The sequence below is a fragment of the Vidua macroura genome, chromosome 3 (assembly GCF_024509145.1).
Source record: "Vidua macroura isolate BioBank_ID:100142 chromosome 3, ASM2450914v1, whole genome shotgun sequence".
Classification (NCBI taxonomy): domain Eukaryota; kingdom Metazoa; phylum Chordata; class Aves; order Passeriformes; family Viduidae; genus Vidua; species Vidua macroura.
In genome coordinates, this window is record NC_071573.1 from 42,569,219 (window position 1) to 42,590,745 (window position 21,527).

Consider the following 21,527-nt stretch of genomic DNA (forward strand, 5'->3'; position numbering starts at 1 on the left):
CAGATCCTGAGATATGGAAAAGACAACTGATATTAAGGGGTCTTAAAGAACACAAGCAAAGAGCAAAAAACAAAGAAAAAACACTATTTTTTTTTTTGCAGAGCACACAGTGCACAAGTCCATGGCAGTTCACCAATTCACACAGCTGATCCTTTGAGAGCTCACCAAAAACAACGGAAGGCTTACTTGACATTAAATGTGTATACAGCATGACTCCTTATTGCTGAGATAGGATAGATTTTGCCACCACAGGCATAAATGTTGATGTGTTCTTTCTGTCAAGTTACACTGATGAGGAGTTGCTCTGATCTGCTCAATGACCTTCACTGAAGAACCCTAACTCTGAATTGCATGGGGGAATTAGCATTCCCGACCAGTTGCAAGCAATGCAGCTGCAAAGAAAAATTTTTTTAAAAAAATAATTATCATCATTTAAAAGAATCACTAGTTCTGCAGAAACTTTTCACTCAGTAACAAGATGGCATGTGAGCCAGTAGTGGAGTTCAGCAGCAAGATTCAGACCTGACAGTTACCAATCCACTTGTCTCTTGCACCAGGCAAGGCTGAGAAGCTCAAGCAGCAAAGAACAGGAAAAAGGTTTTCAAATGTTTGGGCAATAGATCTGTAGTGAGCAAAATGCACTTGCTCCCACTGCAAGCACAACTCCCACAGACACAAAATATACAGTCTTTTTTTTTTTCCTCCTATATTCAGCAGTGTGTTTAACCTTGGAGCTGTCAAGCTCCATCATGAATGAGCCACTCTAAGTGATCCTTGGAGAACAGACCAATTTTTCCTATATGCTATGCAAGGCAAAATGCTTATATTCCCATGTTACAGTACCTGCTTTGAAAATATACAGTAATGTGGCCATCAAGAGGAGACCACAAGTAAATACAGGGGAAAAAAAATAATTTCTTTCCCAATATTTCAGCACCTAAAAACAGCAAGAGCAATAAAACACATAACATCCCAAGGGTTCCTCTTTAAAATTATACTGGGACTGAGGATATTTGTCTCACTGAATATGCATTTCACACAACCATTTCACAGCCGAGGAATATCTGCATTTGAAACAACCCATGACAGCTACAGCATGAAGAGAGAACACCTGCAGGTTTGACAGCACTGTGGCATGGGGGACATGTGGGTGGCCTCCACCCCCAGCAGCCCCCAACACTCTCGGAACAAACACATCCCCCACCCTACACACTCAGCACTGCCAGAAAGCGTAGGAAAAATGTACTTATCTGAATGCCTGACTGAAACTCCTCTACACCAACACCCTAACCACGGCAAGGCAGGTCTTTCAGAAGGCAAAGCACACATAACCAAGCACTAGCAAGAATCATTTCTGCTGTGCACCTCTCAAGCTCAAGGGGAGGAGGAAGACAAAGCAAATAGATTCACTTAAATAAAGGAAAAACTAGGAAGAAATAAAGACCTAAACAGGCATTCCCTTGCCTCTTAAACAACAATGGAGCATTGTGGCTGCCCTTAAAAAAATCTTCCCTCATTCAGGAAATAAATGCTAATGCATTAACGTTAACCTGGAAGACACCATGTTCTCTAACAGCTCAAGCAGCATGCTTTTCTCCTGTGTTTCTGCAAGGCAGAAAAACAAATTTATCCTTATTCCTGAGCTGTTTGCAACAAGGTATTTGTCCATGGCTTTGTAAGGGGATAAGCTTGCCTTAATTTCTGTGTAATTTCCTAGTCTTGTTGCCACAACTGAAAACACGGTGCATCCCTTTTCCCTCCCTGTAGGGACACTACTTTACTTGTAATTCAGTTTCAATGATTACCTTTAACTACAGGAGCTTTCAAAAAGCTCTGTAGAGCAGGAAATCAACAATGTCAAACCTGTGATGCTTGTCTTTCCTTAAGCTGTGACATTTGCAGTGTCAGATAGCAGAAATCAGCTCTGAGCACTTAGAGGAGTTTTAAGTGCTAACACATCCCCCTTCCACCAAGAGCCCTTCCCTCAAGACTAGATGACTCTTAAAGAGCTGGAGTCAGAAAATCTCTGGAGTTAAGATCTTGACTATGGCTGAAGCAGGAGAGAAGACAGCACCAAAGCAGTAGTTACACATGATAATGTATTTATTAGCAATTTAATTTTTCCCTTGGGAGTCTAGCCACACATACCCCTTCCTCCCCCCGCTCTCCCTCCCCTCCACTCACCTCTTCCATGTCCAGGGCATTTGACAGCTATTCTCATCACACTAGGTCTATCCTTCCCCTGAAGCACTTCCAAATGACCAAGACCTGTGTTGTCACCACACACAACACTACCATCATCTCTGATTCAAAACAGTTCTGCTCTTAGCAGAGGACTCACTCTATACTCATAGTCACTCCCCAGATTACAGGATGAGTAATTTTCTCTCTAGCATTACAGTTAAAATGCCCTCAGCCTTCCCCACGCACCAGGTTCATTTCTCGCACTCCCTGATAACACACCACCATTTATGCCCCACATCACAGCTCTGCACATTTAGCAATTCCATTCTCTGCTAGCAATATTTGACAATAAGATCCCTTTAAAGAAGGCTAATTACAGATTTCACTTGAACAGAAATTGGTACTGGGCCAATCTGTAAGCTATTTAACAAGCTCTCAAACTTCACACCAGGGAAGAGTTTGTTCTCCACCAGGAGCAGCAACATAGCTCTAAAAGCAAAGGTGGAAAGCTTTGCCACTGCAAGGTGAGGAAGGAAGGTCACAGATCTGATTTCTCCTTGCAGCACTGCACCTTCTCCATGCAAGTCTTGTCTTGGAGATACACTACCTGTGTTTAAGAAAAGGAAAACTAAGGGAGCCAGTTCAGCTTCCGTGAAAATAATGAAAAGTAGTCACAAAAAAAAAAAAGAAAAAAACAAACAACCCAGTTGATAGTTGTATCAGAAATAGAACAAAGACCAGTAAGACAGAAAACAAGTCAAGGACTCAAAAGCTAGGAATTGATAAAATTCAGGATGCCTGGTTGCATGCATGCATGAAGCATGTCATTTTCTGAGAACAACAGTGTCTAGTTTTCAAAGGGATGGAAGAACTCAAGTTAAAGTCTCTCAAGCACCTCAGCATCCAGTCCCATACCAGAACAAATGTTTTCTGTCTGTTTATGCCAGACTTAGCACAGAAATCAGCAATCCCACCTGTGGATTCTCCTTATCACTTTTTCTCTCTGTGCCCACAACACCTGGTGAAATAACATTTCAGCCAGACCACTTATCTGAGGAGAATTAATGAACCCACCCTCTGTGCTAACGACATGTGCTAACCCTGCTTGATAACTAGGGTGGAACTGAAAAGGGTAGAAGGAGGAAGTGATGGACAACAGGCAACTAGTCCTGCTTTAAGGATACAAGACTAGTGCCCAGGAAAACTACATAAGAGCTTTCTGTGCGAGACTCAACACAAGTCATCATTTTTCCCTATGGTCAACAACTATATGGCATCACATGGAGATGTCACACCTGATACACTGAAACACTGCTGTCAGACTGGCTGACTGGCTAGAGAATCTCAGCTGGAATCTGTGGTAACCAGGTACACCGAGTACACAGCTGGTGGGAAGTCTCCAACTCTGAGCTCAACCCACAGGCACTTAAAAAAGAAGAGTTATGAGTGTTACACATGTAAAGCACACATATTAATGTCTAACGTCTATTTGACAGAGACTAAACCCATAAATATCTACAACATCCTCAGATTTTAACACACCTAAAGGTTTTCCTTGTTAGGAGATGCCACACTAAAAGAATGACTTGTGGCAGTAGCAGATTCTTCTCCTACACACAGGCCTTTAAGAGGCCAACAGAACCACTCTTACCAAAGTGCTACACACCTATCCCCTAGACACTAGATTTTCATCCTGGGGACATCTTTGGGGGCAGGAAAACAGAGTCATGGTACAACTGCAAAGCATTACATGTTCATTTGGAGAGGCAAACCACAAGTCTGACCACTGCCCCATTCCCAAAAGCTTAGAGTATTAAAGTGGGGAGAAAGGAGCTGTCTTTTTCCACACTTACTCTGAAGTAACCATGCAGATTCCACTGAAATGCTTGCAGATTCTTCCAAGTGAATATAGACCTAGCAGGAAGAATTTACTTTAGAACCTCAAGATTATCAAAATATGAGTACCTGAACACAGACTACCACAACAAGAAGCAGTAAGAAACCCAACATATGTTCATAGATGCTCTAATTACTAATGTGCACACATACAAAACTTATCAGAAGCGCCAAGGCATTTGAAAGAAAAAGGATTATACAAAGACAGATATCTGCCAGCAGTTGTATCAGCACCATATTCTCTAGCTGATTTTGACTGAACTCAGTGGACATCAACTTAATCCCACAGGACAGTATCATTCACTTCTGTAATAGCTGCTGACCTTATTTCTACGAGCCCTGTTGTAGTGCCATGACTAAATGTGGCAAGCAGCAAATCTCACTCTGTCAGCAGCCAGTGCCTTGAAGCTTCCACTAATTTCTGCATTTTTTTCAGTCATGGTGCTTCAAAACAGCTGATCCAGATGGTGGGTATTTGGACTTCAACCTTCCCACATGGTGATGAGGCTCAAGTATATAAAAACTGTTGCTACCTGCTGCTGACCTACTTTAATTTGTTTCCTGCCATATGACAGAATAAGCAATACACTTCATTGAACTAGTTTTCCACACCTAGTCACTGCTATGTAGGAAATATAAAATAAAACTAATACAGGAAGAAGGAAAGAAAAAAAAGCAGCATGATCCAGTGGGGAGTAGGGAGGAGCAATTCTCACCTCTATCATAGTCATCTTCCTCTACTGCTTTTTCCTGAAGCCTCTGAAGCCGTAAGATCAGGGATTTTAACTATGCAAAGAAAAAAAGTTAGTTAAGAAGAAGCTGCATTTAAAAATACATAGACTATTAACTTCGACACAATATAAATTTAATGGATTACTACATCACTACAATGGCCATATTTTGATAGTTAAGCCCAGTATTTGTCAAGTAGACAGACCTATTTGGAAGCCAGCTGAACTGCAGCTATTGAGCCAAGCATGGCTTTAGTCCAAACACACACAGAGAACAACAAATGGTATTTCTTGAAAAGCAAAGGAGATCGTGCGATCGTAGGATATTTTTCACCCTTTCAATAAATGAAAGTACAACTATTAGAGGATTCTGTCAGCATGATATCTACTTCTGATCACACTGTACTCAACACTGTGTTCCCTAGGTCATTTTAACAATTTTTTACCTGAGTTTTGCAGAGAACAAATATAAAATTTCCATATGCAAACCACATTTTATTCTGTAAATAGAGATGCAGTATGAGTACTTTGGAACAGGTATACTGATGTTATAGGTCAGAAATGAGTGTTAACATGCAGCCAAAAAGTTTTCTTAAAACACAGTTTAGGTTCATCTACATAATGTTGATATTTGCATTTTTGCAATGCAAATGCTAGATGAGGAAAAAAAGCAGAACACCAAGAATATCTAAATCACACACAAAATACTCTCTCACATTCCAAAAGAAACTTACCATAATCAAGTTTTATTTCAAAAGTTAATGCTTCTCTTTGTTAACATCAAGAGTCTGGACCAAAGTTCTAAATTTACTAAAATTTCGTAAGGCCTGTACAAGTTTTTGCTGTTAAAAGATATTGGTTAGAAGGTAGGTTTAGTCCTTTCCTCACTGCCATGACACAGCCTAACACAGCTGCAGTTACAAGACTGGAATGTGGTTCTTATTAAATTTATGCATGACCTGTACCAAACTATCAGCCCTGAAAAAGGTGGGCCTGGAGAAAGAAGTAGTGTATATTCTCAAAGTCCAAAGCCTGAAAATGCTTTAGACATCTTAAGAAATCTTAAAAAACATTTCCCTTCTCTCTGAAGCTCTTCCATATTTAATCCTCATATTTAAACTCTAAGTTGCATACAGAAAAACAGGTACAGCCAGTCAACAACTCAATAGAACACTCAGTTATCAACACATAAATTAAACAATCAACACACAAACCTTTAAATTCAGGATTTCCCTCTAAATATGGCATGTGAAAGTGGACTGGTAAGAAACAAACTATAAAGTCAGGAGAGTATCCAAAAATATTTGATTAATACCCTACAGGATGCTCCAGAAGAAAAACAAACAAAAAACACTGCATACATTCCCATTTCTTCTGTACTTTACTTTATTTTGGTTTTCACTTCCTGAAACTCCAATCTTTTGCTGAGGCTAGTGAGGAATGCGAATAGTACTAAAGGGAGGAGCTCTGAACCCTCACCATAAATTATTTCCTGTGTTTTACGCCTGATTTCTATAGAGTTCTAAAGAAGCCTGCAGTAGGAATGATTCAAGTGATACTTTTTTCATATATGTGATGTAAAACAATCACCTACACTGAGAGTACAGCTTTGCTGCTGCTGGCAGTGTTTATTCCATTATGCCCTTCAGCGGCAGGTCATTCAAAGTCTCCTTGGGTACCACAGCCCAAGCACACCCACGACAAACTGACTGCTGCTGCACTGTAAAGTGCTTTCTATTTGCAGGCTGGGGAGACATTCGGAGCTCAACTAATCAAAGACCTGCTTGTGCTTCAGCGTGGCATGTCCTACATGTGTACCAGATGAAGATCACTTTTTAAGTTACAGAGAAAGCACAATTTTAACAATTTTGGTATTGTCTCCTTTTCTTGACTACCTTGCCTTTGTTCCTTTCTGAAAACTTTGAGACTCTACTCATTATCATTACAATACGAAGGTGCTTCAAATTCAACATACAAGGCTGGCTAACCAAGGGCAAAGACATCTGAGGGTATAAATCCCGAATTCTCTATTCAATGTATTGATGAATACAGAACTTAAAGATAGCAATGTTTCTTTTGTACCTATAAATAAGCAATACTGAAAAGAAAGAAAAATAATTTCCTATTTTGAATGCGTTATACATTCCCAAATTTGCAGCAAATTAATTTCCCAAACCATCTCAGACTATGGGCACGTTGCAATTCCAGGCATGAAACCAAAGAAACTGCTCCATGTAAATGTGTGTGAAGTCTATAAATAAGAGAACCTAGTCTGAGTTCTACACATGTCATCTATGAAAATAAAGTATTATAGAGCAGTGTAAGCCCAGGTCAGGTGTCATCAAGCAAAGAAAGAATAAATGTTTCTCAGCCTTCTGCCTTACCAAGACAGGAGGCTTGTGCAAAGTCTCCCCAGAGCAGGTTGTTTCATTAGGCCTAAAGACAATACAGCACATCTCACCAGGTATGTGTCTGAACTGAGAAGTTACAAAGATCTGAGTTTCTGAAAGGCAATCAAGAAACTTGGGCACTAATGAGACAATTGAAATAAAATCAAAAGAAACACCAAAAAATAACCCAAACAGCTAAAAAAAAAAAAAAAACCAAATCCCCACTACCCATTCAGTGCACCTTGAACACATTAGTGCAATCCACTGTGTACATATTAATCTCTGGATTACTGTTTCCTGTGTGCACAATAAAGCCAATACTTGGCTCCTTTGATCAGGTAAGCTCAGAATGCACACCCTACCATCATAAAAACATAACAAAGCTGATCCTTCTTAACGTTTCCCCACCTCTCTCCTAATAAAGAGCACAGTGAATGACACTGCCTGTATACATCGTAGGTATAAATGTGGGAACATACATATATGCAAAAAGACTCCTGACTCACCAGCCCACTACTCCTCTGGGGTGGAAGGGGAAAAGAAAAAAAGGCTCAGTTCCCAGCTGGAGACAGAGAGGGACTTGACTCCCATTTTTCTTCATGTGGGGAGAGCACCTATTAGATTACACACTACTTTCACAAAGTTGCCTAATTCTTAGAAATCTTTGGCTCAACTTAAACATTTCCAATTAAAAAGCTGAGTGTTGTTAAATCATGATACTTCAAGAAAAGAGTTCTTACCACCTCCTAATTTTATACTATATATAACCCAAACAGCAGACAAAACAGCCACCTGTGAAAAGAAATGGTACTTACTGAAGTCAGAAACTGATGTGTGATGTTAGAAATGAGAGGATTAAAGTTTCAGTAGAACATAGAATAGGGTACTGCAACAACATCACCTATTTTTAAAGAACCAAACAAAACCTGTTATCTCATTTTTATCATGCAGAGGTCTACTGTAAAACTCTGAACAAAGGCCACAAAAGCCAGTAGTATCTGAACTCCGACATAAACTTGGATTTTGGCACTACAAATGAAATGTTTTGAGGAAAAGATATCAAAAACGAAGTGAGATTACTGACCTTTAATGTACTGTGGTTGCCAAGCAAGCAATCCTGTAGCACTGGTTCATATTTTTTCATCAAAGTATCCCAGTTATGGTCACTGACAGTAAAGCTACTTTCATAGCCTGAGGTGACAGAAGAGCCAGCAGATGCTGCATCCGAGGAATCTGTAGAATATGAAAATGTTGTGTCTATATCCAAGAGAGAGACAGTCTCACAGTCCTGTAATTTATCATTTACTGGGCTCTCATGTTCATGCTGCAAATCTTCACCAGAACTGGAGGAAAAACACAAATCTCCCAAGTGCTCACGAGTTTGTGCCATCTCTTCTGGCTTCTGCAGATTGCCTGTGGTTTTGGGATGCAGAACGATCTCAACTTCCTCAATAGATTTGTCTTCCACATCATTTACTCCAGAGGCTGAGTTCAGGGAGAGCTGTATGAAGCTGAAACTTGAACTAAAGCTATCCTGTGCACCAGCAGAATGAGAAATACCATCTCTGTTTTGATATTCACAGTTGTTATTCACTTCTGTCTGGTCCAAAGCATACATGTTTAGGGGCTTGCTCACTTTGGTGCTGTGGCTTTTCTGCCACGTACAGCACACTGTAGAAGCATCTCCTTTGCCTATTGTGGCAGCAGGGCAGACCCCTATTCCTGTGCTATCTGACTGTGGACTATTGCAACAAGAAATATTTTCACAGCATCCTGGAGTGTTTCCAGTAGTGGCCAAGGTTGTCACCCCATTAGCAGGAACCACAGCACCACTCGCTGCACTACAGTGCAAGAATTCCAAGTCATTTTGGCACTGTCTGTGCAAAGCACAGTCCTCATCAAAGCCTCCACAGTGCTGCCTGACATGCTGGAGCTCTGCTGGGCTGAACCCTGCGCAGGCACCCAGGGACTGAAACTGGATCTGTCGCTGAGCTTCTGGCCTCATGTATCCAGGCCTTTTTGCCAGCTTCTTTTTACAAAGAGAACCTGTCGGCATTAATTGCTGGTGATCATCTGGGAAGGGAGAAAAAGTCAGTAAGCGTTTCTGCAGTTTTCCAGGCTTAACATACTGTGGCATCTGAAAATAGCTGTTCCTGAAATTTCAAGCAGTGTATCGTTTTCCATTTCAACAAAACACAGACACTGACCATACTGCAGATAGAGAACACTATGTGCATTCATTCATCTTCTAAAGAGTTTGAACCTGTTTTTAAGTGAATTCACTAACAAGCTCCTCCATCAGGACACAAACCTGGGTACAATGTATCATATCTTCCATATTCACAATATCACTCTGCTTTTCCATTCTCAACTTGCTTAACAGCATGCTGAAGCAGAAACCTGGTTTAAGTTTCTCTGATCCAAACTGATTTCAGACTTACAAGCACATCTAAGATAGGACTGAATCTGCATCTGAAATATGAGAACCATGTTCAAAAAGATTTTGTTCAGTTTCTTGTGTTCATACCCATGTTTCAACACTATGAGTAGCAAGTGGTTCAGGCTCTGCTGCCATAACAGATAAAAGTGTAACAACCTGTGGTTGCAGATGTTGGTCTAATGAGATACTGTACAAGTTGTTATTTAGATTTATGATACTACCTATTGTCCAAAATGTAAAGTTGAAGGAAAAGCTTTGCATGAAGAACCACCAATCCTAGCGAACTATTCATTCGTAGCATTACTGAAGTATTAATATCATTAAGAAGCAGCCTCTGCTCAGTAACTAAATTTCCTTACACATACCTTACTTACACAGATGAAAAGATAAATTTGCTGTTTGCAGAGACAGGAAAACAAACAAAAAACCCCACCCAAACAAGATAAAAACACCACAGTAAACATTAAAAGTGGGATATCAGAATTTAATGTCTGTGTTTTCTGTAAGTTTTTATATTTGCATTATCGGTAAAAGATTACATGATGACTACTTTCATTTTCTCATGGATTTACTGCTGGTTAAAAGGTATTCCATTTGTTTGTCCTGCACAATGGGAATCAATGGGAACACAAGCTCTGCACTATCATCCATTTCGTAACACAAAAAGATATTGACTGGACCTATTTGCCAGAATCACTCTTCAAGGGGATCTGACGCCCAGCTGAATTATGCCCTCTATTAGCTGCCCTCTACTCACAGAAACAGAATCAACCGGGTGTTAGAAATATTCATGTCACCCATACAGAGCCCTTACAAAAACACAAGTTTCAGATTTTTTTCTTTACATTTAATATTGCCCTCTAAACAAAACCCTTTGTCAGTTTTTACATTGATGGATATGCACATAATCTAAACTCCTCAGCAGCTCCAAACATAGGCCTCATACACACCTCACTATGACGACATCCTATACAAGAATTTAAGCATTAGAACCAAAACTTCCCAAGAGAATTTTCCCAACATTCATTACATTCTCACCAAATAACTTTCATCAAAAGCAATTTATACATTTTCTATATACTAGAATAGTAGCACATCTCACGATGGGACTGCAGTTAAGCCCCTGTATTCTGCTTCCTATCACCATAAATTAGAATATCCCAGCAGTTTCTTACATTGTCTTTTCTCTGAGGAAAAAAAGCATCACAAAAATCAGAAGTAAAAAAAGTCATGCAGTCTATCAGCCTGTCTACTATAAAAAGACAATGAAATGCTGTACTGGGAGTAATTTAATAGAAGTCTTAACAAACAGGAATCACTCTTAGAGCAAGGGAACAAAAACTGAACAGAATGTTCTTTAAAATTTAATTATTTTGGTTTATATACAAAACAATAGCTTAAATTTGACTTCAGCAGAAGAAATCAGTCATGCATAAGAGTCACTCTAAGGCTGCGTATACTCCATGGCCATTTAAAAAGGCGTGTCACAGGCCTCATCTGTAAAAACACAAAAGGTTCTCTGGTTTAATTAAAATCAGTTTAAAATTGATCTCTCTAAGTCACTATGAATTTCTAAAGTAGACAGATAATTACAGCTCTTTAAACACCAAATTTAAACTAAGCTAATGTAAATAAGGTTTAAATTGGCCAAAGCATTAGATATTCACACCAAGTGAACTGGATGCAATTCCAAAAATTATTGGAGCCAAAGGGGTACAATTCCAGTGTCCTGAATGAGACCACACACAGCCCACACATCTTTGTGCTCCTCACAAGGTTCACAAGTAGCCTCTAGACAGGTTTAGCATTCTGTTCCTTCATGGACTCCAGTCTATCTCCTGGTAAGTCCATGCAGCAGCACAAACCACCCACCTAGATACCAGAACAGAATTACACTGCCCGAGTTCTACTCAGGATTAGAGTTAGGCCAAGCTATGAGCCATCCAGAGGATGCTACAGGGAGAGAGCTGAAGGTCCTTTGCCCCAATGTGGCTGCCCCTGAGTGCAAGGCAGAGTGGACAGAGCTGGGACTGACATGAACATGGATGCTCACACCTTCCCCAAAGATAAGGGGAAGCCTGATCTCCAGGTCCAGCTAGAGAGCACTTACAGTGCCCTCAGCCATCACAAAACCCAGCCAGGAAGGTTCTATTGCCTTGGGTGTACTGTTTGGGCACTGTTTACCCCTATGTCATGTCCCTGCTCTCAAGATTAGAATAATTTCAGTTGTTTATTATTACATATCTGAAATACAGTTCTATAAACTTTCTGCGCATAGCCTTCCAACCATAGCTTGCCTTGTCTGCATGTCAGAGAAATTACACTGAACCAATTCAGCTGGCTTGTTAAAAAAAAAAAAAAAAAAAGACAGGCCTTAAATTCTTCTCATCTTGTCTCAGTTTGAAGAACATCAAATAACTGTCAGCAATTGACTACAAAATTATCAGAATGAAAACAACCGAAGGCAATTTTAAAACCCTACACTACATTGTGTTGTGCATTGTGTGAGACACACATTTAGAAAGAGAGAAAATCCACAAATGGAAGAGCCTTTCAATTGTAAAATTAAAAATCAAATTTTTAAAATATATATTTTACAATCTTAGAAGATGAGGTAACAAATATTTAAGGGCAGATATGTGCAAATTACTTCAAATTATGAAAGCTCAGAAATATTTTTAACAGCTCTTTCAACATAGCAATCTTTCCTGATGATGAACATTTCATGTAAAATAGCAGTTCAGATCCAGAGCAGAGGGAAAAAGAAAATGGTGTTACTAAGATGTGAACAGCATTGCTTTATAGCAATAAACTAAGTGAGATGAAGGAGGGAGAGGTGAAGCCTAAGAGCATTTAGCATTTCCCACTGATGGAAAGAGCACATTCTCTTGTACCCAGCCTGACACCAAAGGACAGCAAAGCAGTCATCTCATTTATTTTAGATCATCAGTCTTTGTTCTCAGCCACAAAAGCAGCAGCTCGGGTTTTTTGACCAAATGTTCTAATAGCATCTGTGGATGAAAAGGTGTAAATACCTTACATTTTTGTTATTCCAATACAATTTTATAGATCAGTACAGAAACTCTGATGTGATCACCTCCTCACTCCTGCTTTAAGCATATGATGCAGAATGCTTGCAAGATCATTTAAGCTCTCCCTGAAAGTGAGAAATTATAGATGCAGTTTTAAAGGTAGCTCAACTATCTGAATACACCTATATTATACACAGTTTGTTTTTGTTAGAATAACAAATTCATCTTCAGAGCACTTGCGGGTGGTAACTGTGATGCATAAGAAAAGGTATTTGGTCATATTCAAAGCCAACTATCAAAGCACTGCTCCAAGCAATTTCTGTAGTGTTGCTTCTCTTATGGAAGCCCTAAACACCTGCATCAAACTATACACAAGCAAATAAGTGAATTTCAAATATTTATTATTTACAAATGTACACACATAAACCTTTAACCTATCAGAAACAAAAATGAACCATTCTTGGAGATTAATCTGACATGACAATAAGCATTACTGTTCAGTTCCCACATCACAGAAATGTGTAAAATGTTGCAAGTTCCTAATCAGTTATAGTTTGACTCTTTCTGAATTTCAAAGACACCACTAAATATGCAAAATAAGATGGCACTGATCTCAACACAACCTATGCTGAAACAAACAAGTGCCACCTCTTTGCACAAATAAGCTTTCAAAGAAAGTCACTTTTGAATAAAGATTTTCGTAACTCCTAAAATGAAAAGTTCTCACTTAGCTTTTTCATCTCACCTACTGAGTTTTAAGTGTATGTACAGAGGGAAGTATTGCTGAGTTACATTGTATTGGATATAATGATACAAATTATTTCCTCACCAAGGCTTCCTGTGATTTCTAAGGCCACAGACGGCGTTCAGTTACTCAACTGTTAGATTTCCAAAACGTTGCAAATAACATATCCTCTGAGGTCATTAAAGGCATGTCAGTTTCCATTCTCCACTAAAAAGCACTTCAAAGAGTTGAGCATTGTAAAAGCCAGAATGCTCTTCTTTAACCAGGATTTAAATAATTGTGTTTTTATTGACACACTCCAATAATGCATGTCATTGAGTTGTTACAATCAAGCCACTTACCTCCTTAATGCAACAACTCATTTTAAGCCATTTGATGAAATTATAGTACCTCTCTCTAGAATTAGAATCATATCAGCTGATATTAATATGCCCATCAAATTTTTCATACGTCAAGAAATAAAAAGAAACCAGTTTAAACCTGGTCTAGCCTTAAGACTAAGAAAGAAAAAAAAAAAGTCACCAAAAAGTAAGTTGGTAAATAACAAACACTTCCCATGTCAGTAACAATCACCTATTTAGTCAGGGGAATAAGAGAAATCACCCTTTCCTTAATTACATATTTGCTACTAGAGCTCACTTTCCAAATTCATCTCTAGTTGATCAGCCTCAATCCAATCATTGTCTAAACCTCCTTACACAATTCACGGATGTATTTCACCCAACACACTGATACCTGCCTTGGCCTGCTAGAACTGCCAAACTCACACCACCAGCTGCCTAACAGAACAGTTCCCAGGCTCCGCAGTCATCATTAGCCCTACACCAGCTCAGTGATCCACCCTGTCAGCCCATCTGATGAACAACAAAATATCCCAAGGATGAACACAAGCAGGTTTGGAAAAACAAGCCAGTATCAGCACTGGGTGCCTTCAGCATAGTAAGTAACAGAAGACACTTCCCCAAAAATATCCAGCCCAATTTTTTCCAAAACTGTGGGCAAATTTCTTTTTAACTTATAGTTAAGTTATTGAGAATAATTTACCCACTTTCCAAAGAGGCAGATGGACACACAAGTTGCAAGCCTACAGAGAATGTTCACAACAGACAACCAATGCTTATTTCAGGAGGTGGGGTGTGGGTGTAAATTTTGTTGTCCTTCTTCCCAGGGAAAAACTCTTTTGTTCCGTTTCAATACAAAAATCTGTAGAGGCAGTCCATGCAAATGTCTTAAGTGGCTAGAACACTCTGGATTCTTTCAGTCAAGATCTGACAACAGCTTTAAATATTACACAGAAATAGGGGAGCAAGGATGTTGCATAGTAACTGTGTAGTTTTCTTAGGTCATAAATTAATTTGCAAACAACATTTAATGGGTTTGCAGTCATATCCCATAAAATCATTTCCCCAAACACTCGTGAAACTATGAAATCAGTACACAGCAGTCCTTTTCAAAAATGGTCTATTTAACACACCACACTTCTCTTTCATCACTCTGTCTACAGAGTGACAGTGTGGATTCCCACTACTTCTGCTCAGTCAGATCTGCTCACAGATCATCTACAGCAAGACTCTAATATAAAACTCATCAGGGGGCAGGGAGGAAGGAATTTTTTAAAAAGCAAAGTGTGAGAGCACATTGACAGCAGTCAATTTCTAATTCAAGCACAGTTTGAATGCTCCAGCTTGGAGATTTGAATTTTTAATTTCACCAAGAGAGTGAGTTCCAAATCAGGCATTTGATGCACAGTCAGTCTGAAACCAGAATTGAGTTTACTGAAATAGAAAGTAATTTTCTCTTAACAGCTCAGTAGTGATCACATATAATGAAAATAAAATAACATGGCAGCGCCTATATTGCCAAGGGTGAGGAGTCAGAAGGCTTTTAGCTTTACAATTTAATATCAAAGTCCCAGGACAAATGCTCCTCCTTTGCCTGCTAAAGGAAGTTCACCTTGTAGCCCCAGTCAGGCTGTCAGATGCAATGTCCATGCTGTCTAGGCAAGAATAGAGATGGAATGGAGCTCCAAATATTAGGAAAGCTGAGCACTATATTCCCACAGAAAGCACAGCACCTCAGGATGCAGATTAAATACAAGACACTGCAAAAGCCAGGCACGAACACAAACTGCAGTTACAGCAATGCACAGGACACGAGGCCAACCTAGGAGAAAGGCAAAGAAGTGGTGCTGCTCCCTCTCCCGGCTCCCCTGAAAACAAAATCTCTGGGCTTTACATGAAGCCCTGCAGCTCTTTAAGCTCAGACAGAATTTCTGCACTTGGGTATTCTTTGCTCTTTGCAGCAGCAATTGTGTGAACTGTACTTTTGCAGCTGACACTAAATTGCTGCTCCGAGCGGCAAAATGAAGATCCTCCAGTGGCCCCACGAGGCACAGCCTGCTGCACCACTCTCCTGTCCTCAACGCCTGCACAAGCAGCTTCAGTCAGTGCAAGTCCTTGCCAAATGCCAGTAGATTGCTCAGCATCATCAGCCTGCAGATGTTACAACCTGTGAGGGGGGAAACTGTGCTCCAGCAAGCAGAGGGCAGCTCCCTCAGAGACCTTCATTGGCAAGTGGGAAAGACACATGATATCCCTTTTGAGATCTTCACTGAGAATATGGCTTGACCTTTACAACCCTTACCCAAGGCTGTAGACAGACAAAACAGAAGCTGGAAGTTTGTTTTACTGGGCCCCAGAACACAAAAGTGAAAACGTCAGCTATATCCTTTTCCTCTAGCACAGAGGAGAAAAGTAGGTTGTTCAGATGAAATTCTGAGATTATCTATGAACAGGCTATGGAAGAAATACTATAGCAGAGACTGATGAAACAGCAGCAGCATACTAACCACAGGCAAGAACACTTCTAGCAGAAATCACAGCTCCTCCTAAATACAGTGGGTCAGAAGTCACTCCGCCTAGAGCAAATCAGATATCTCTTAAAAAAAATTAAAAATTAACATTCCAGGAAAGAATAGAGTTTCTCTCTAGAAGGTAATTGCACGGAACTATAGAATTTAGCAGATGTGGCAGCACAGAGGGACAACAGCTGTCAATACAGAGGTTGAGAAGGCCTCAATACACAGCTGGAGAGCACTCAAAGGAGGCACCCACCAGCACTAGACAGCTAGTTCTCCATACCTTTCCATGTAGGAGCCCTGGCATTAGAGGCCAAACTTGCTGTTTCCAACCCATATCACCAGGTATGGCAGGAACATGGAGATCCAATAACTGCCTGCTCAGCTTCAGGCAGGAGCTGAGAGTAACCCCATGCACCTCACACCAGGACTGGAGACCAAAAACTCAACGGGACCAAAGCCCATTCACACACCTTCAAAAGCCATGGCCACCAGAAGCGGACAAGGATCAAGGAATACAGTCAAGTAGCAGCCAGTCAGACCCTAGACTGAGGGAGGACATCAACACAAATCTACTTTGACTGTCAGTCACTCGTTGTCTCCATCCCAACTCTGCTAGTACCAACACTGCACATGCTTTCCACAGCTCCCATCAAGCTCTGACTGCTTTTACACCCACTTTCATTGCATTTCAATCATCCAGTTACTCCTTCCAAATCAAGGGCTCATTTCTCTTCAAGTGAGAGTTGATCCAGAATCTTTCCAATTGCTGCTCTGGAGCTTTGACAAAAACTCTGGACAGGTCACACTTCACAGTCTAGAATGATAACCATCCACAAAGCTCCAGAACAGTGTTCCAAGCCAAAGAGAGAAACTCTCCCTACACCAATTTCCACAATACTGCCTTTCTGGTCCTGTCCAATCTTTCCTTTTGGTCACAACCCAAACATGCACAAGCCTCCCTCCAGCCCCCTTAAAAGCATTTCTCTCACAACAGCAAACAAGCATGTCTCAACTTACCCCCAAAAATCCTCCTCATATGAGTTTCCAGGCCCTCCACCTCCTCAGCCTACCCCAACCCCTCCTAGGTGGAGAGCCTTCCTGCTTCACATTGCCCATCAGCAGGGGTCAGAATTTTCTGGGCTTTCCCAGGTGCATTTAAAAGAAGCCCAGCCCCACTTCAGCTGCATTCATCGATTTCATCGCTTCCCTCCAGTTGCTCAGGTTTTTGGCTGAGGGTTTTTTTACACCTTTCACAGCACACAGAGCTTGTATGACAATCTAAACCAAACCTCACTCTAAAGGCACACTGACTCCATTCATCCCCTTAGAGATCATCTTAACGAAAACACTCTTGTGAGAGCTTCTTTCCCCTGACTGTAAATCACTGCTATTCATGTCCAGGAAATCAACACAACTACCTGTCACAATTTACTCTGACATTCTCCCTGGGCTAACATACATCAGCTAATAATACAGGCTACTCTTACTTACACATGTCTATGCTGCTCAACAAAAGCACAGACTTCTGGCAGAAGTTTAACATATTTCTGTCACATGCTGTTTGTGATTCACATAAGTACTACTACGTAAGTACAAACACATGGTATCTGCCACCTTTCACTGATCCTTACCCATCTGCTTTTATTAACAAAGTAAATGAAAGCACAGTATTAATCTTCAAAGAAATTGTACCCCTATATGACATAGTTTGTTTCTTGGGTGCCAGGGACTTTGCAGGATACTGCACTGAAACAGTCTTCAGCAAAATACCTCAAGTTGAAAAAAAAAAAGTCAACACAAAAATAAAACCTCTCAAAAATATTCTCTGTATTAAAAGAATAAGCCAGTGAACAGTTTTTCAGGTCAACATATTCTAGATCCATCTTAGCATTTTAAGTGGATAAAGAAGGTGCAGAATATACCATATGGCATTTAACACACACACCTGAACAGATCTGCTTCAACAACAAAAAGCTTGGCAGAGGAAAACTTTGAGTGCCATTCAGATAGTTTTCCAGAATAAATACAGACTGTTAACTCATTACTTCCAATTCTAAAGCAATATTATTTGCTTTAGAAAACCTGAATTCATAATCCAGGATCAGCAGGGTCCTGTGTGAGGTAGCTCATATTTGCATATCCCTTTCAGGTATATGGGATAGGTCCCTGTGTAATTAGGAATTTCTTCTGCTTCGTTCAGGTTTTCCCACAATACTCTTGACAAGCATTATTATTAAGAAGTAGCAGGCAGAACTGCTGTAGCTTCCTTTCAAGGAAAGCAATGTAATTTCAGAGACATTTGATCTTATGAGTTCTGAGGTCCAGCAGTAACCTGATGCATTTGCTTTGTGGTTGAAGCAGACCATGTGAGAAACTACACAACTTTATCCCAGCCACAAAGCATGCCCAAGACAGAAAAAAGGACTAACACAGGACTCCTGAAAGACAACTAAGTATTTTCACTATCAGATACAGCTAAAGCTTTGTACCTTTAAAACTCCTGTCTTCATGGAAAAGGTTGGGGATTTAAAAGCAGCACTCAGAATTTTATCTTTATATTACCTAAGCTATGAAACCTTAGAGTCGCAGGTCCCCTTGAGGCAGATCCTGCAATAATGCTATTCTGTCTGGTGAATTTTTATTGGAAACTTCAGGTTTAACTTACATTTTTCATCAGAAACATGAAGCAAATACAAACATCATATTTAGAGGACTCTTTGTCTATAAGAACTTCCACCTATCTATATTTTTGCACTCCAAATCTAAAAAAGTCTGAGATCTGAGACTGGAAAATAGACTTTAAAAATATCTGTGTCAAGTAAATCCACTAAGATAGTCTATAGACATAGTTAATTGAGAGGCTCCTTTAACTACTGTGAAACAGTGAAACAGTGCTACCTTTTTATGTTGGAAACCTTTTAAATTTCTTCCTGACTAGGCAGAAAGGAAAACTCACAGTTTTTGAATGTACTTGCCATAGTTGCTCAACCTAGAAAGCATCCTCTCTCTCCAGCCCTCTGTGAGAAGGAACACCTCACATGACGAGCCTTACAAAAATAAAGGGGTGACAACAAAACCATGAGAGATACTGAGAAGACAGATTTTCATTTCTGAGCAATAAAAGTGTCATAGTGCTTCACTGAACAAAAACATATGAAATGTCTTAAATTACCTTAAAGTCTGAGTCATAAGCAAGGTCTGTAGCAGAGAAAGCCAGGAAGGCAGAACTAAGATCATCTTTAAGGTTAGAATGCCCTCTTTGGATATAAAGACATATTTGCAGCAACAGTAAATTTCAGTAAGTAGAGTGCTATTTTGTGCTTTAGGAAGGAAAGTAAATCAAAGAATGCAAGTATGTTACTGCAAGATGTTAGAAATTATTTTAATTACCCTCTACTAGTAGCAATGTTCTGAAGAGGCCACATAACAATAGTGAAGATGACCGCAAACCATACACAGCAGTGCAGAGGGGCAGGACAAAAAGATGGGCATGACTAAAAATAGGAAAGCTTCCTATTTTTTTAATTTAAAACTTTTTCACTCTGAGGGTGAAAGAAGAGCCAAGAAGTGAAGCAGGCTACCCAGAGAGGCTGTAACATCCTTGGAGTTTTTCAAGACCCAACAAGATAAAAGCTCTGAGCAACATGACACAACCCCAGAGTCAGTCCTGCTTGGAGCAGGGAATTGGACTAGAGATCATCTGGTCCATCTGAGGTTCCCCCAAACCCAAACTATCCTAACATACTTCTAAGATACGTGTCTCTAAATACATGTCTCAGGATTTGCAGTATTTCATTAATTAACTATACTCACAACAAAAGTTCAAGAGTTTCATCTGTGGAGATGCATCCAACCTTGCCAGAAAGCAACTTCTCTGATTTTTAACTCCACAGAGGAATCACCAGAAGTTGGCCAACAATAGTTCCATCACAAACCAGAAGCTGAAAACAGCTCACTTTCTATAAATAAAATTCAGAATAAAGTTTGATACTAGAAATAAATAAGTTCTCAAACAGCATTTAAGCATCCATCACTCACACAGAGAGAGAAATTACAAGCTTCAGTAATGGTCAGGGCCTTAAGCAAGACAGATACAGTAAAGCATAACAACACAGGAACTCCAATTGTTCCACAGCATCAGGCCTTTAGTAGTTAGCTGGCGATTAAATGATGCTCATGAGCATCACTTAAATGTCACTTTGATCTATTGCAGTTATTTCACAAAATCTTTATTACTGATGCTTTTTATTGGCTGTAGAAACATTGGCAAACCTTTCTCTTTGCTGTATTAAAAATTATTTTGATACTTAGTCCTAGGCTGCTTGCCAACTGGAAGACAAGATGGAGCCATCTGTGAGACTACAACTCTCTGAAGATGCTTGCCTTTCAAAAATCCCTTAAATGGTGCCAAGGGTATTACACACAAAAAAACTAATATAATGTCTGAACAGCTGCAGCAAACCTGCCTGTTTCACAAATTTCCCAGCAAAGGAAGGGGGAAGACCACTCTGGCCAGGGAATACTGCCTCTACCCTATCCAGTCCGTGAAGTCTGATTATGACATGAGCATGTAAGAAGTCACACCTGAATACTCTGCCACACAGATGTATCAGGCAGCCAAAACTGTGCCAGCGATCTATATGTTATCTATAACTGAATTAAGTAGCAAACACAGCTATTTCTGTATCTTTTCTTTCTTAGCTTGGTAGAAATTTGAGGGATTTTTGGGGCTGGTCTCTTTCTTTCACTATTTAGCAATGTTGGTGCTCAAAATATGTACACAGGCTGCTACCCAGAATTCCTTATATCCTCTGCATTGTCTTCACCTGGTCTGTTTGATTTTATTATTACTCCTGGTATTATTCCCTACTTGGCCCCTGCCTCACAATCCTCCTTTTAAAAACTCTTTTCGTACTTTATATCATGATTTCCAAGCCATTAGAGATCACTTTTAGCCAACTAACACCTAGCACAATTACTCCCAAGAGACCTGCAGGAAAGACAGCAACCCCATGTATTTCTCATGGCTTGCACTGAGGAGTCATACTGGCTTCTCAGCATTAAGACCACAACCAATCTAAACTTGCAAGGGTTACACTCAGTGCCTAGGCTTCCAACTTCATGCCTAGGCAAAGCACACAAAGTTTCACTAGGGCATGGCAGCAGTAACACAAGAAATGCATGTGCATCCAGATCCAGGAGAAGAAATTCTCACATCAAGAAATTCAATGCCACACCAAACTCACCGG

At 40.0% G+C, this 21,527-nt stretch overlaps 1 protein-coding gene across 2 annotated transcripts in view; it reads right to left on the minus strand.

Moving 5' to 3' along the window:
• The window catches only part of DISC1 (DISC1 scaffold protein), a 211,521-nt gene that overhangs the window by 171,212 nt on the left and 18,782 nt on the right, over nucleotides 1–21,527 (minus strand). For both annotated transcript variants that reach the window (XR_008436078.1, XM_053972179.1), the window contains exons 2-3: nucleotides 8,286–9,274; nucleotides 4,797–4,866 (exon numbers count right to left, since the gene is read on the minus strand). Coding sequence is in view for 1 of the 2 variants with exons in the window: in XM_053972179.1 (XP_053828154.1) it covers nucleotides 4,797–4,866; nucleotides 8,286–9,257 (1,042 nt within the window). In the remaining variant the exon portion in view is untranslated. The remainder of the gene's footprint in view (nucleotides 1–4,796; nucleotides 4,867–8,285; nucleotides 9,275–21,527) is intronic.